Below are 17,380 nucleotides of genomic sequence, written 5' to 3'. Positions count from 1 at the left end.
TCCCAGCCCTTCCTGCTGTGGAGGGCTGCAGAGCACTCTAAACGTCACCATTGACCTTGGCTGCCTCACATCAGGACTTGCAGAATCAGATCCAAGAGAGGAACAGGTACCAAGAATGTTAATTAAGCCTATTTCTCCAGAAACACCCATGAGGACAGTTGGCAGCAGACAGTCTTTGGTCCAGGGCACTTAACTGTATTAATATGTGTAGGAAACCAAGAGAATGGGAAGCTGGAAAAATTGCTGGAGCTGGTGGTTCAGGAAATGACTCTGGATTGTGAGGCTCTAACCACTCTACCCATTTTACCAGTGGTTTGGACTAGAGGTAGAGACTTGCACATACTGGGCCTTAATGGAAATCCTCGCCTTATTCACTGAGGTATTAAAGGCAGATGTTAAATCTGTTACTAGAGCATAATGTTCATGAACACTTAAGAGTCGAATATTAAGGACACGGGACCCATTTCAGGTCTGATGGTGGAAAAAACCTGGATGGGACCTCAGTAGGAGACTGAGGCACACAGTGGGGACACAAGGCTTCTAGAAAAAGAGAGAAGATTAAATCAGACTCAGAGAAAGGGCTCAAGCTACTCTCTGGTTCCATTTTTGGAGCCTAGTTGAAGATTTTATTAGTTGATTTTTTATATTCAGTGTCATCTACGAGATCTATTTGGAAATAAAGCTCTAAAACACGTTGCAATAGAAATTGATCTGTACTATCCAAAAGTTTAACCTAGGTTAGAGTTGCTAATATCTCCCAGGACCAAAATTGAAACACATTTTTGAAAGCTTAGGATTTGCCCCTTCTCTGTATCAGAGTTTCTGCCTTTCAGCGAAACAGAGTTGATCAATGATGGAATAAACAGTTAGGTACATCTTTTGCCGATTTCTTGATGGTTGAATAACTTGCCTTTCGACCTTCCTTCTGTTCAATAGATGATGAAGGTCAGGAGATTAAAAAATAACTATATTTTGGGGTAGTCAAAAACATGATAATCCAGAGATCTATATATTTGGATATACATGTTTAAATGTCACTTGAGTATTTATCCAAATATTATTTGAGTATTTATCCAAATACTCAAGCTTTGTTTGTTTTAACTTTCCCACTAGTCCTCAAAGTCCCTAATTTTTCCAAAGTAAATAAGATTCACTGCAAGCTGAGGTCTCTTGATTCCTAAATCTGAGTCATCTCTGACCTAATGCCTAACCATTCAACCTCTGGAGCTTACACCCTAGATCAATTAACATCTGTTTCTGAGGAATCTGTTTCTCCAGCTCTGGCAAATAGAAGCAATTCAGTACTGAAAACCTGCTTGCCTAGATTCTATGAGACATCGAGGCTTCCTTCTTCAGGATGTGTGGGGTGTTGGTGAGTGGAGGGAAAGATGGAATCTGTGACTAACAAATCAGTATCAATGCTAGAGTGAATAAGAACAACATGAATGGGGCAGGGAGACTGATGAATTCACAATTCTGTTCAAAACGATTTCAATATTATATCTTATAAATTCTAGAAACATAAACATGCAACTACAGGGGTGTTCACAAGTCAAAGTTGTTTTACTAAAGCACAACAACACAACTCCTGAACTTAGAAATCACTTGTGTACCCTTGCCGAATGTTTGCCACAGTGTCTTAGCATATACTCTGCACACGTAATTGTCCCAATATTATAGCAAGCATTGTTCTCCCCTGCCTTCATCTGCCTTTTAAACATTTTAAGATAACAGTTTAATTTCATTCCAAAGTTTTTATAGGCAAGGATTTTGTACAACTCTTATGGCCATTCAGTCAAGCAGCTCAAATGATCAGCCAATATTTATCCTCAAATATAACAATAAGAAAGTCAAACTTCTTGCCAAAAAAGTGTGTAATTCTAGACACACCAACAGATTGACTAACCCTAGCTGGGGGAAAAAAAATTGAAACGCTGAAACATCACTGAGATTGGGTTTTTATCTTTGATATACTCAGGGTAGCTGGAATTAAAACTGATTTCATTAAAAAATCTTTAGTAAATTAAAATATCAAAAAGATGAGATAGGCATTACATTTACTTCCTTAGGAAGTCAAGGTCTACTTAAGCTTGCATGTTTAATTTTTTCCTTGATAAAAGCTTTTGTACTAAGAAATATAGAATTACACTTCCAGATAAATGCTAGTTTATCTGGTAAGAGGGGCAGAGGCAGAGAGGGAGAGAAAATCTTAAGCAGGTTCCATACCCAGCACTGGGCTTGATCTCACGACCTGAAGTGAAATCAAGAGTTGGTCACCCCACCTAGGTGCCCCAGATAAATACTTAATATTCTTAAATAGACGACAAGATACCAAAAACTTAAGGCAGTATTTTTGGCTCTCTTGGACCTCAGATAAAATATAAATCATCTAAGATATATCTATGTATATGATACAATATATGAAATATATATTACATATATAAGATGTATCATCAGCTGATATAATGAACATATGCCATTGCATGGTACAGAATTGATCATTTTTTGGCCCTCTCTGTATTCTCTATACAAGTTGCAGCTCCATGTTGCCCATTTCCTCTCCATCCCAAACTTCCCAGTGGACTTTGTGCCTAGGCATCAGGAATAATATTTACGTGGAAACAGTTTTTTGTTTTTTTTTAAAGGAAACCTAGGGAAGGCTATAGCTGTAAATGCCAACATTTTAAAAGAATACAGACCTCAAATCAATAACCTAAACTTCCACTTTAAGAAACTAAAAAATAAAAGCAAAGAAATCTAATGCAAACAGTTTAATAAAGATTGAAGTGGGGATAAAATAAAAATAGAAAAACAATAGAATCAATAAAATCAAAGTTGCTGTTTGAACACTCATGTTCATAGCAGTATTATTTCACAACAGACAAAAAGTGGAATCAACCTGTGTCCACTGATGGTTGAATAAATAGACAAAATGTGGTATATATACCTAATGGAGTATTTTTCACTCTTAAAAAGGAGGGAGATTCAGATTTGAGCTGCCACATGGGTGAAACTTAAAGACATGATGCTAAGTGAAAGGAATCAGGCTCAAAAGAGCAAATATTCAGGAGTCCACTTATACAAGGTAGTCAAATCCATAGAGGGAGAAAGTAGTTGCCATGGGTTGGAAGTAGGAAGAAATGGGGAGTTAATATTTAATGGTTCAGAGTTTCAGTTTTGCAACTAAAAAAAAAAAAAAACTTTTTGAAAAAGTCTGGGGGCACCTGGGTGGCTCAGTCAGTTAAGCATTTTGCTTCAGCTCAGGTCATGATCTCAGGGACCTGGGATCAAGCCCTGCTTTGGGGGTGGGGGGTGGGGGGGTCCCTGCTCAGTAGGGAGTCTACTTGTCCTTCTCCCTTTGCCCTTCACCCTTCTCATGCTCTCTCCTTCTCTCAAATAAATAGATAAAATCTTAAAAAAAAAAAAGTTCTGGAGGTGGATGGTGATGATGTTTCCACAACAATGTGAGTGCACTTAATGCTACAGAACTGTACACTTAAGTTGGTTAAAACAGTAGTTTTTATGTATATTTTACTAGAATAAAAAAGGAACTAAAAAGTTGGTTGTTTGAAATGATCAACAAAAATTAACAAACCTATAGCTAGACTGATCAAGAAAATCAAGAGGGAAGACTAAAATTTCTAAAATTAGAAATGAAAGTGCATGCATTACTATTTTCTTCACAGGAATGAAAAGGATTATAACAAAATACTATGAACAATTGCACCTCAACAAATTAAGTTACCTACATGGAATTGGCAAATTCCTAGGAACACACAAGCTACCAAACTTGACTCAAGAAGAAACATAAACTCTGAATAGATTTATAACAAATAAGAATATTAAATTAGCAATCAAGACACTTCCAAAAAAGAAAAACCTAGGACAGATGCTTCATTGACAAATACTTTTTTTTTTAAGATTTTATTTATTTATTTATAGAGACACAGAGAGAGAGAGAGAGAGAGGCAGAGACACAGGCAGAGGGAGAAACAGGCTCCATGCAGGGAGCCCGATGTGGGACTCGATCCCGGGTCTCCAGGATCACACCCCGGGCTGCAAGCGGCACTAAACCACTGAGCCACCGGGGCTGCCCTTCATTGGCAAATTCTACCAAACATTTAAAGAATAATTAACACCAATCCCCAATTCTTTCAAAATATAGAAAAGGGGAAAATAGCCCCTAACTCATTCTGGGAAACCAGTATTACTCTGACAATGAAGCCAAAGACCTCACAAGAAAGTAAAACTGCAGACCAATATTCCTTTTAAATATAGACACAAAAATCCTTAACAAAATAGCAAAGAAAATACAGCAGCATATTATAAGGATTATACACCATGAACAAGTGAAATTGATCCCAGGAATGCAAAGATGGTTCAACATACAAAAATCATTCAACATAATAACAATATATTAATAGAATGAAGAAAAAAATTCAGTTGATGCAGAAAAAGCATTTGACAAAATTCAACACCCTTTTATGATAAAAAAGAAAAGATATAAGAATAGAAATCAATGGAAATAAATGATCTGCCTAGAAAACCCATAGGAATCACCTGTCAAATTGTTAAAACCAAGAAGATACTTTAATATGTCATCAATACAATAACATAATATAAAAGCTATAGCTTTTTTCAGCATCAGTAATCAGTCAGAATTATCCCACTTTGTATGTTTTCTTTACTTTTTCAATTAAAAAAAAAATTATAGGTACAGTTGAAACTCTCTGGAGCACCTGGGTGGTTCAGTCAGTTAAGCGTCCAACTCTTGATTTCTGCCCAGGTCATGATCTCAAGGTCATGAGATCAAACTCCTCTTTGGGCTTTCCACTGGGTGTGGAGCCTGCTTAAGATACTCTCTCCTCCCTCTGACCCTCTCTCTCCCTCTCTTAAAGAAGGAAGAAAGGGAGGAAGGAAAGGGAAGGAACGAAGGTAGGAAGAAAAAGAGGGAGGGAGGGAGGGAGGAACTAACTCTTTGTGAACCTTTTCCCTACTTCATTCAACTCTGTCCCCCTCAGGGGTAACCATTATCTTGATTTGGAGTTTTAATTCCCATGCATGTTTTTTGTATTTTGCTCTATATCTGTATGTCCCTTTAAATATACATTATTTAAATTCTTTCAAAATATTAAGTATATTATTATTTTGCACACTGAAAAATTATATGCAGATAGTATTAGATTATGTGTATCATTCTGCAACTTTCACTCATATATCTCTAGACTCATCCATGTTGATATCTACATATGTTTACGGCATTCTTTCTCATTAACTGAAATCAGTATGGATTATACTTTTTAAAATATATTTTTTCTTCCATTTCCAGATATATGGAAATTTTAAAATGCACCTTAAACAACATATGGGTTAATGCAATGGACTGGATGTGTTCCCACCACCAAATTCAGAGGCTGAAATCTTACCTCCCAACGTGATGGCATTAGGAGATAGGGCCTTCAGGATGTAATTAGAGTGGAGCTCTCATGAATAGGATTTGTGCCTTTATGCAAGCCCCAGAGATCTCTCTCTCCCTCTCTCTGCCATGTGAGGATTCAAGACAACAGTCTACATAACCTAGAAGAGGGCCTTCTCTAGAACTATGCTGGCATCCTGGTTTGGGACATCCAGCTTCCAGAACTGTGAGAAATAAGTTTCTGTTCTTTATAAGCCACCCAGTGTATGAAAGCTTTTTTTTTTTTTTTTTTTTAATGAAAGTTTATTGTAGCAGCTCAGATTAAGGCAGTCAAAGAAATGTCACAATGAAAGTCCAAAGCTGTTTGGAAAAAATTGGAAATAACTTCAATGTCTATCAGAAGGAAGAAAGTTAAGTAAATTATGCTACATCCATAATATGGAAAATGATTCTAAGTCTTTAAAAATAATTTAGTTGTTCAAAAAATAATAATTTAGTTGTTCTATATATACTGACAAGGAAAGATTTCCAGGCTATAAAAGAATATATAAAAAATATTTCCTTTCATGTTAAAATTTTTAATTGTGTCACATACATGTCAATGTATTTTAGAAAAACAGAAAACTGGTAACAATGAGTATCTTTGAAGAAGCAAATGGGTTTGAGGGAAATAAAGGGAGGTTTTTGTTTAATTGTCTTGTTGGAATTTTTAAATCGAGAATATATTCCTATATATATATATTTTTTTTTTGGTAGATGAATTGAGGATATATGGGTAGACAAATGCTAGGCAAAAAAAAGTAGTCAATAAGAATGGACAAAGGAGGGCAGCCCCAGTGGCACAGTGGTTTAGCGCCGCCTGCAGCCTAGGGCATGATCTTGGAGACCCTGGATCGAGTCCCACGTCAGGCTCTCTGCATGATGCCTGCTTCTCCCTCTGCCTGTGTCTCTGCCTCTCTCTCTCTCTGTGTCTCTATGAATAAATAAATAAATAAATAATCTTTAAAAAAATATAAAAAAAAAAAAAGAATGGACAAAGGACCAGCTCCCAGAGCATACAGTCCAGTGAGAGCCAATTATACTATAAGCATTTTAAATGTTTTTAATTGGCATTCTTATGGCCTATGACTGTAACTGGTTTCTATTTTATTTATATTTTATTTAATTAAAAATAGGAAAGCAAGACAAAGAGTTATAATAAACATACTCATACTCACTGACAGATCTCAAGGTTTTCGATCGGAGAAGACAACCACGAAAATTCAAACGCAGCACATTTAGACGCCACCTTTGCAAAGTAGACACTATATATTTATCTGTGATTATATTTTTTACTTTGGAAAAATCAATCTAAAAAGGATAAACAAAAGACATTAAGAAATAAGAAAGATCTTTTGCATGTAAAATTTTTTATATTTTTAAAGCATCAAGAAACAGGTTTCTTCATCACATCTCTTTTCACTTATTTCTTTGTGTTCATGATCATTCTGGAGTTTAATTACAAACAGATTTTTTTTTTCATGGTCATTCCCATGTTTAATTACAAACAGATTCCAAATGTCCAGTCCAGGTCGACAGCTGGGAGGGCAGGAGTCTTGCATCTTCCCCACAACAGAGTTGATTGTTGTTGGAGTGGCTTGGCTACCCTGCCATCATCCCAGGTGAGCCCCAAGGCTGCCTGCCCCCCCACTCAGTCAATGAACCCATCCTGGGTTCATAAGGAACGTGTGCCTGCTTCTTTAATCATGAGCAGAGACTGTATGTTAAGTTCTTCACTACAGAGAAGACAGTTTAGAGTGAGAGGTTTACAGTAGCCCTCTCATAACTCATAATTTGGAGAAGGGAGGTCTGGGGAAGAGACCTGAGTGTACCTAGCTAATCACATGAGATTTATGTAAACTCCGAGTGGCTAGGGCCAGTTAATTAATAACATTGATATTGTAGTATTAATAATGTCCTTCAGCTAAAAGATTAAGTTTATGAATTCCAATTTTTTAAAAATATTTTATTTATTTAAGAGAGAGAACAAGTGGGGGTGGGGAGCAGAAGGAGAGGGAGAAGCAGACTCCCCGCTGAGCAGGGAGCCCAACATGGGGCTCAATCCTGGGACTCCAGGATCATGAATTGAGCCAAAGGCAGACACTTAACCAACTGAGCCACTCAGGCACCCCTGAATTTCCAATTTCTCACTGCCTTCTGAATAAAGTTATTTTTTGTGCTAAAATGTTTGTTCTAGTTGTGCCACACTTGAGCACTCACGAATGAAGGTAAAACTAATAGAAGATAAAGGATAATTGTGGAGAGAGAAATTTGCTGAATATAAAGAAACTTAACTTCCTACCCAGGCTTTGTTCTTCACTGACATGTGCTTATATTTTCTCCAACTTTACCTCGTAAGATCTTGGGCAAAAGTAGCAAAAGTACTAGCTTTTCCCACCAGGCTTCTGCAGGATATGTCCTGATCTTAATATTGTACATATTCTTTCTCCTTCTGATCATTTGGGCTCATTTTTTTTTATTTTTTACAGGTTTTCCAAAGCAAAAAGTAATATTTCCAATCTGTCACATAAGAAATATTTATCACTTTAAACCAATGATAAATTTAGCAGTGAGTAGTCTATTTTAACAATCCCTTCAGATGTTTCTGATGCATTCTGAAGATTGGATATCACTGCCTTAAATTAAAAATAAACTTAAGACAGGAATATTAAATTTGGTGGCTAAGATGGGTTAGTTGAGACACAGGCACATTTTCCTCTTGCCATTGATGCACAAGGTGAGAGTGGAATAGTAAAGCGAAGAATGGGATGTCAAGATGTTGACTTGATTTATGAGTGGAGTGGTTCCTTAGTTTCTTTGTCTAAGTTTTAGAATTTATGTGGAACGGTTCCAGCCATCTATTCACAGGCCTGAGCATGTGATGTCATTACTGCTCGGTCATTAGCTATTAAGGAGAGGTGGTAAAGTCAGCTATTTACTGGACACTAGGTGGTTGGGAAAATGTTGCCACTGCAACACTGATTGATGGCAGAAATGATTACAGAGATTAAAGTATCATCCAAGAAACAGAAAAGACATCAAGGACAATTTATGTCTATTTTTTGCTGTTGGCTGAGACCTCTCCCCAGTGTCTCATTGAAATGAGAAATTCTAGGTTATAAGAATGGTATAAAAAAATAGTATAAAAATGGTACAATGACAAGAGTAGTGTAGAGGTACCAGCCTAGAAGTCTATCCTAGAAACTGCCAGAGTGTATGTGTGTCTGTGTGCATGCAGAGACACTCAAGCTTTGTTTACATGTTGTATATTTTAGCCCTATTATATGCTCAGTTTTTTTCCCCATTACTCCATATTTTGTGCTACTTTATGTTTTTCAAACCAAAAATAAGAGCTAATATTTATTGAGTGCTGTTTACACACCAGGCTCCACAGTAAGCACTTTACTTGCATCTCCTCAATTTATGTCCACAGCATCCTGAGTTAGGCAACATTAGGTCTAACTCAGATATAATGGCAATATGTTTCCACCCAAAAAAGAATATTCAATTTGTTTCTGCCATTTAAATTAGGAAATACTAATAATCTCTCTCTTAAAAATAACATTATTATCTTTCTATCTTGTCCTTTGGGCTAGTGCCTGGACAAAAGAGAAACAAATGCACCTACTTTTTTGTGGTCGTATTGGGGGAACAGGGAAAAAAGTAGTCCCTAGTACAGTTGGCTTTATAGCTGGCTGTTCTCCTTTGAGAACTAGAATGAAGATAGCTTTGAGTCATGTCTACTTACACTGTTCCACAGTGAGCTTGCTTGTGTCATCAACATCCAGGAGTGGCAAACTTGACCACATATTACTAATTCTCTTAAAGTGAGGTAGTAGAAAATCTAAACAAAAGAAGAGAAATACACAATTTTGAAAATTATGTGAATTTAGGTGCAAATCTTCCACCTACCTTTTTTTGTTGTTGTTAATGACGATAATGTAAGCCATATGGTAGCAGCTGGGGCTCAAGTGCTGGAATTTTATCTGAACATAGGAATTTTATCTAAAGTACTAGAACTTATCTGATGATGCCTCTGATACAATGTGGTCTTTGCAACTGATAGTCACAGAAGGATGGGGAAGATAGGCAGATTTTCTGACTGCAACTGGCTTTCTGCTAGCAAATGAATCATTTTCCTAAATAGTAGCTGCTACATAGGAGACATTCAATGATTGCTTGCCAATCTCAACTAGATTCTTTTTCAAAGTTAAAGGATGCCTAGGAAAGGTCAATAAACCCATCTTGGCTTCTATTTCTGGAAAAATGGTAGACTAGAAGATCTGCAAATTCTCTTGATACAAAATATGAGTCAATGCTATAACAAAGCTTTTAAAGATTTCTTTAAAAATTTTTTAAATGTCAGCTTTATTGAGCTGTAATTGACATATAAAATTCAAGATATTTAGGCGCCTGGATGGCTCAGTCAGTTAAGTGTCTGACTCTTGGTTTCAGCTCAGGTCATGATCCCAGAGTCTTGAGATCAAGTCCCACATCAGGCTCCATGCTCAGTGTGGAGTCTGTTTCTCCTCTGCCTGCTTGCGCTCTCTCTCTCTCAAATAAATGAAATCTTTTTAAAAAAATAAAAATTAAAAAATTAAAAAGATATTTAATGTGTACACTGTAGTTATTCGATGAACATATAGTGAAAGGATCCACTTTAATTGGCATTAATTAAAGCTAATTAATTAATGCTAATTAAGGTTAATTAATGTATTAATATGTCCATCACCTCACATATTTATCTTTTTTATTTTTGGCAAGAACATTTAAGTTCTACTCTCTTAGCAAATTTCAATTATACAACACAGTATTATCAACTATAATCACCATGTTTTACATCAGATCCTCAGATCTTATACATCGTATAACTCAAAGTTTGTACCCTTTCTCCCAGCCTCTCCCTACTTTCCCTACCCCACAGGCCCTGACAACTACTTTTCTACTCTCTAAAACAAACTTTTTTATAAAAATGTACCTGAGTTTTTAAGAAAGTAAAGAAAATATCCAGGCCCACAATCTTTGTAAATCCAGACTCATAGTAAGGTGTTCATGCTATAGTTGCTCTGGATAAAGGCACAGTGGGGATGGCTGCTGCTTTTCATGACAAACAGATTCAGATTTCACTGGCCATGGAAGGACAGAATAAGTTACAGGCTGTGTAAAGCTAAAAGTCCTAACTGCATCAGAGAGAGAAAGAGAAACAGAATTTGAAATGGGGAAATAGAGAGAGAACTCCTGGATCATTAAACAGAGAGGTTAAAACCACAACAACTACTACCTATTGGTGAGGAAAAAACTAAGGTACTTAGCCCGGGACAAAAAAAAATTCTCAAAGAATTTATAACCAAAGACTATCTATCACGTGGATTAGAATTTGAATTTTAATTATTTGTGGGGTAAATTTGAATTTATTACATTTGTAACTGGATTTTATATATTAACGTGCAAAGAGCTTCCAATAACCTAGTGGTAACTCTAGGAGATTTGACAGAAATAAATACCATCTCTCTAAAGAGACACATCCTCAAACCCTGCCTTATAGGATTCCTACAGATTAATCCCTCCTCCCAAAATGAGCTTTCAATAAAAATTACAAAACACATGAGGGAAAAAAAATCCAAGAGCCAACAACAGACAAAAAATAAATAGCTTCTTTAATCAAATTGTCAGAAAGTAATTATGAAAACATTAAGATGATAAAAGGCTTAGAAAAATAAATTCTTGAGAAAAGCTGTTGTCACAAAAGGACGGAACAGATTGATAAAGGAACCAAATAAAATTCATGGGAATTAAAAATATAATGATTGAAATTAAAAACTCAATGGATGAGTTAAATAAAAGGTGAAACTCAGCTGATATAAAATAATATAAAAGGGGTTAAGAGGCATTACATACCACAAAAAGGCCCAACATTCTATATATATCTTCGTAGAATTTCCAGAGGGAAATAATGGAGAGAATGGAATATAAACAAAATAAAAAATAAAACAGATGAAAATGAGAAGCAACAATTCTCCTGCTCAAGAAGCAAAAGAAATCCCAAACAGGAAAATCAAAAGATACAATGGCATTGTAGTAAAATTGCAAAAGGCCAAAAGAAAAGGACAGCCTTAAATTCAACCAGATTATCTGGAAAGAATGCCACTTCACAAAAACCAGAAGTCAGCAGAAAATACTTCTCAGCCTCAGACACCACATGCAAATAAATAACAACTCAAGGATGAGCGTTAAGGAAAGGCACTCTGAGACAGAGATTGAGAGTTTATCTGCAATAGACCCTTCACAAAAGAGCTTCCACAGGACGTTGGAATCAGAAAGAGTGAGATGGAAACAGTAATGATGGGCAAAGAAATTAATTAAGTAGAGAGGTAAAGACATTAACCTTAAAAAACATATGACTAGTGGGGGATACGGAAACAAGCTGGGGTAAAAATCCTAGATAGTACTAATATTCGAAGACTGGAGAGAGTAATCAGTTAGTATTTTAAATTCCAGTAATCATGAGGAAGAATGTATAGGTATGGGGATCCCTGGGTGGCTCAGCGGTTTAGCGCCTGCCTTTGGCCCAGGGCACGATCCTGGAGTCCCGGGATCAAGTCCCACATCGGACTCCCTGCATGGAGCCTGCTTCTCCCTCTGCATGTGTCTCTGCCTCTTTCTCCCTCTATGTCTATCATGAATAAATAAATAAAATCTTTAAAAAAAAAAAGAATGTATAGGTAATAATTTTGACATAAATTCATACGTTAAAAATATTTAAGAGAAAGCACTGAAATTGTAGAAATAGAACACATATCCTCTAAAGCATAAAAATGGGAAAAAGCAAATTTTAAAATTTAATAAATAAAGGCAGGAAAGGAGAAAAGAAACATGTAAAAAAGAGGATAAATAGTGTAAAGTTAGAAGAGGATTATGAATCCAGGTATATCTAGTAACAATAAATTTAACAAAATTCACTGGTTAGAAAACAAAGATTATCCCTAATAATGTTTTTGCTTTAATGTTTTCTCTCTGATTTACTAGAGCTATCAACTTCCCTTTCATCTGTCTTCATCATGTTCAATATTGTATTTTAGGTGGATTTTTTTTCACTTTAGATAATATTTATTCCCATTGTAATGAGAAAATTAAGGATGAAAGACTATACGAACCCCTCTCTATGACATGTAGACAGGTGTGATAGAGCAGGAATTCAGGTCTATTTTTTAATTAATTTTTTTTTAAGATTTTACCCATTTATTTGAGAAGGGGGGGGAGCACAAGAACAGCGAGAAGCAGCAGACTCCCTGCTAAGCAGGAAGCCTGATGTGGGGCTCAATCCCAGGACTCTGGGCTAAAGGCAGGTACTTAACTGACTAATCCAGATGCCCTTAATTTATTTTTTTTAATTGAAATATAGTTGACACACAATGTTACATTAGTTTCAGGTGTACAATACAGGGATTTAACAACTCTATAGGGGCACCTGAGTGGCTCAGTGGTTGGGCATCTGCCTTTGGCTCAGGTCGTGATCCCGGGGTCCTGGGATCGAGTCCCATATCAGCCTCACTGCAGGGAGCCTGCTTCTCCCTCTGCTTATGTCTCTTTAAAAAATAATTAACTCTGTATACAATGCTATGCTTATCACAGGTGTAGGTACCATCTATCACCATGCATTGTTATTACAATATAACTGTATTCCCTATGCTGTGCCTTTTATTCCCCTGGTTTATTCATTCTGCAACTACAAGCCAATACATCCCATTCCCCTTCACCCATTTTGCCCATCCCCCCATGCCCTCCTCTCTGTCAACCATCATTTTTCTGTATTTATGAGTGAGTTTCTGCATTTTGTGGTGTTTTGTTTTGTTTTGTTTCTCCATTTAGGTGAAATTATATGGTATTTGTCTTTCTCTGACTTCTTTCATTTAGCATAATACCCTCTAGGTCAATCCATGTTTCCCACATGGCAAGATCTCATTCTTTTTTTTATGGCTGAGTATTATTTCATTGTTTATGTATACCACATGTTCTTTATCCATTCAACTATCAGTGGACACTTAGGTTGCTTCCATATCTTGGCTGTTGTAAATAATCCTGCAATAAACACACGGGTTCATATATCTTTTTGAATTAGTGTTTTCGTTGGTAAATACCCAGAAGTGAAATGTTTTTTTCAAAGATTTTATTTATTTATTTATTCATGAGAGACAGAGAGAGAGAGAGAGAGAGAGGCAGAGACATAGTAGAGGGAGACATAGCAGAGGGAGAAGTAGGCTCCATGCAGAGAGCCCAATCTGGGACTCGATCCCAGGACTCCAGGATCACGCCATGAGCAGAGGGCAAATACTCGACCACCGAGCCACTCAGGCGTCCCCCAGTAGTGAAATTACTGGATCATTTTTCTTTTCTTTTCTTTTTTTTTTAATATTTTATTTATTTATTTAGGATAGTCACAGAGAAAGAGAGAGAGAGGCAGAGACACAGGCAGAGGGAGAAGCAGGCTCCATGCACCGGGAGCCTGACGTGGGATTCGATCCCGGGTCTCCAGGATCGCGCCCTGGGCCAAAGGCAGGCGCCAAACCGCTGCGCCACCCAGGGATCCTGGATCATTTTTCTATTTTTAATTCTTTGCAGAACCTTCATATGGTCTTCCACAGTGGCTGCACCAAATTACATTCCCACCAACAGTGGGTTCCTTTTTCTCCACATCCTTGCCAGTGGTTGTTATTTCTTGTCTTTTTTATTTTAGCCATTCTAACTGTAAAGACGTAATATCTCATTGTGGTTCTGGTTTGTATTTCCCTGGTGATTAGTGATGTTGAGCATCCTTTCATGAATCTTCTTTGGAAAAATCTCTGTCCAGGTCCTCTGCCCATTTTTAAACTGGATTACTTGATTTTTTGGTTTTGAGCTGTATAAGTTCTTTATGTATTTTGGAAATTAACCCCTTACTGGTTACTATCCCCCTTATATCATTTGCAAATATCTTTTCCCATTCAGTAAATTGACTTGTCATTTTATTGATGGTTTCCTTTTCTGTGCAAAAGCTTTTTATTTTAGTGTAGTTCCAGAAGTTTATTTTTGCTTTTGTCTCCTTGTAAGGAGACATATCCATAAATATGCAGCTAAGACTGATGTTTTGGGTTTTTTTAAGATTTTATTTATCTATTTATGAGAAACACAGAGAGAGTGAGAGAGACAGAGACACAGGCAGAGGGAGAAGCAGGCTCCATGCAGGAGCCTGATGTGGGACTTGACCCCAGGACTCCAGGATCACTCCTTGGGCCAAAGGCAGGCGCTAAACCGCTGAGCCATCCAAGGATCCCAAGACTGATGTTTAAGAAATAACTGCCTTTATTTTTTCTAGGAGTTTTATGGTTTTGGATCTCACAGGTAGGTCTTTAATTTATTTTGAATTTATTTTTGTGTATGGCTTAAGAAAGTAATTCAGTTTCGTTATTTTGTGTGTGGCTGTCAAATTTTCCCAGAACCATTTATTGAAGAGACTGTTTTTACTCTATTATACATTCTTGCTTCCTTTGTTGTAGATTAATTGACTATATAAAGCATGGGTTTATTTCTAGGCTTTCTATTAAGTTCTGTTGGTCTATGTGTTTTAGTGCCAGTACCATACTGTTTTGATTATTATAGTTTTGTAATATATCTTGAAATCTGGGATTGTGATACTTCCAGCTTTGTTCTTCTTTCTTAAGATTGCTTTGTCTATTTGCGGTCTTTGGTAGTCCCGTACAAATTTTAGGATTATTCACTTTAGTTTTGTGAAAAATACTATTGGTGTTTTGATACAGATTGCATTGAAGCTCTAGTGTAGATACCTTAATAATATTAATTCTTCTAATTAATGAGCACAGTATATCTTTTCATTTGTTTGTGTCATCTTCAATTTCTTTCATCAATGTTTTATAGTTTTTGAAATCAGGTCTTTCACTTCTTTGGTTAATTTACCCCTGGGTACTATGGTCTTTTTGGTACAACTGTAAGTGGAATTGTTTGCTTAATTTTTCTTTCTGCTACTTTGTTATCAATATATAGAAATGCAATAGATTTCTGCCTGGGTGGCTCAATTAGTTGAGCATCCGACTCTTGATTTTGGCTCAGGTCATGATCTTAGGGTTGTGGAATCAAGCCCTGCATTGGGCTCCATGCTCCACATGGAGTGTGCTCAAGATTCTCTCCCTCTCCCTCTGGCCCCCACCCACCTGCATGGTAAATAAATAAATAAATAAATAAATAAATAGTAACAGATTTCTGTATATTAATTTTATAACCTACAACTTATTCATTTACTACTTCTAATAAATTTTTGGCAGTCTTTAGGGTTTTCTATGCATAGTATCATGTCATCTGCAGATACTGACAGTTAAACTTTTTCCTTAACAATTTGGATGCCTTTTATTTCTTTTTCTTATCTGATTGCTACAACTAGGATTTCCAATACTGTGTTGAATAAAACTGGTGAAAGTGGACATCCTTGTCTTATTCCTAATCCTAGAAAAAAAAGTTCTCAGTTTTTCACCACTAAGTACAATGTTAGTTGTGAGTTTGCCATATATGGCGGCCTTTGTTATGTTAAGGTATGGTCCCTCTAAACTCACTTTGTTGAGAATTTTTATCATGAATGGATGTTGAATTTTGTCAAATGCTTTTTCTACATCTATTAAGATGATCAGATGACTTTATCCTTAGTTTTGCTGATGTGGTGTACACATTCATTGATTTGCAAATATTAATCCTTGTATTCCCAGGATGAATCCTATTTGGTCATGTTGAATATCCTTTTAATGTATTGTTGAATTTGGTTTGCTAATATATTACTGAGGGGTTTTATTGGACCTATGTTCATTAGGGATGTTGGTCCATAGTTTACTTCTTTTTTATTTCCTTTGGCTTTGGTGTCAGGATAATGCTCACCTTGTGGAATATATCTAGAAGCTTTCCTTCCCCTTCTATTTTTGGAATAGTTTGAGAATATTAAACTATTAAATGTTTAGTAGACTTCACCTGTAAAGCCATCGGGTCCTGGACTTCTGTTTTGGGGGAGCTTTTTGATTATTGATTCAATTTTGTTACCAGAAATTGGTCTGTTCGGATTTTTTATATCTTCCTAATTCATTTTTGGAAGCTTATACATATCTAGAAATTTATCCATTTCTTCTAGGTTGTATAATTTTTTGGCATATAGTTTTTGTTGTAGTCTTTTAAACTTTTTTAAAATAATTTCCCATTCAGTAAATTGACTTGTCATTTTATTGATGGTTTCCTTTTCTGTGCAAAAGCTTTTTATTTTAGTGTAGTTCCAGAAGTTTATTTTTGCTTTTGTCTCCTGTAAGGAGACATATCCATAAATATGCAGCTAAGACTAATGTTGCTTACTCTCTGTGTGTTTATGTGTTTCCAACTTTTTTCTTGTAAATAATTTCTATTTTCATACCACTATGTTAAAAAAGATGCATGACATGATTTTAATCTTCTAAAATTTATTGAGACTTATTTGGGGCCTAATATGTGATATATCCTGGAGAATGTTCTATGGGCACTTGAAAACAATGTGTTTCTGTTGTTTTGATGGGATGTTCTGTATTTATCTGCTAAGTCCATCTAGTCTAACATGTCATTCAAAGACCCTGTTTTCTTATTTATTTTATCTCTAGGCGATCTATCCATTGATGTAAGTAGGACGTTAAAGTCCCCTCCCTACTATTATTGTGTTACTATCAATTTCCTTCTTTATGTTTGTTAATATTTACTTTATATGTTGACGTCCTTCAGTGTTGAGTACATGGATATTTACAATTTTTAAAAAGTTTTTATTTATTTATTCATAGAGACACAGAGAGAGGCAGACACATAGGCAGAGAGAGAAGCAGGCTCACTGCAGGGAGTTGATCCTGGGCCCCTGAGATCATGACCTGAGCCGAA

The 17,380-nt window shown here is 36.2% G+C and overlaps 1 protein-coding gene across 14 annotated transcripts in view; it reads right to left on the bottom strand.

The window, feature by feature from the left end:
- The window catches only part of FBXL13 (F-box and leucine rich repeat protein 13), a 204,693-nt gene that overhangs the window by 122,943 nt on the left and 64,370 nt on the right, over nucleotides 1-17,380 (bottom strand). For all 14 annotated transcript variants that reach the window (XM_049096636.1, XM_049096633.1, XM_049096637.1 and 11 more), the window contains 2 exons: nucleotides 9,204-9,299; nucleotides 6,634-6,766 (listed from right to left, as the gene is read on the bottom strand). In XM_049096636.1, the coding sequence (XP_048952593.1) occupies nucleotides 6,634-6,766; nucleotides 9,204-9,299 (229 nt within the window). The remainder of the gene's footprint in view (nucleotides 1-6,633; nucleotides 6,767-9,203; nucleotides 9,300-17,380) is intronic.

This window comes from Canis lupus, chromosome 18 (assembly GCF_003254725.2).
Source record: "Canis lupus dingo isolate Sandy chromosome 18, ASM325472v2, whole genome shotgun sequence".
Classification (NCBI taxonomy): Eukaryota; Metazoa; Chordata; class Mammalia; order Carnivora; family Canidae; genus Canis; species Canis lupus.
This window is presented reverse-complemented; position numbering and strand designations above follow the sequence as displayed.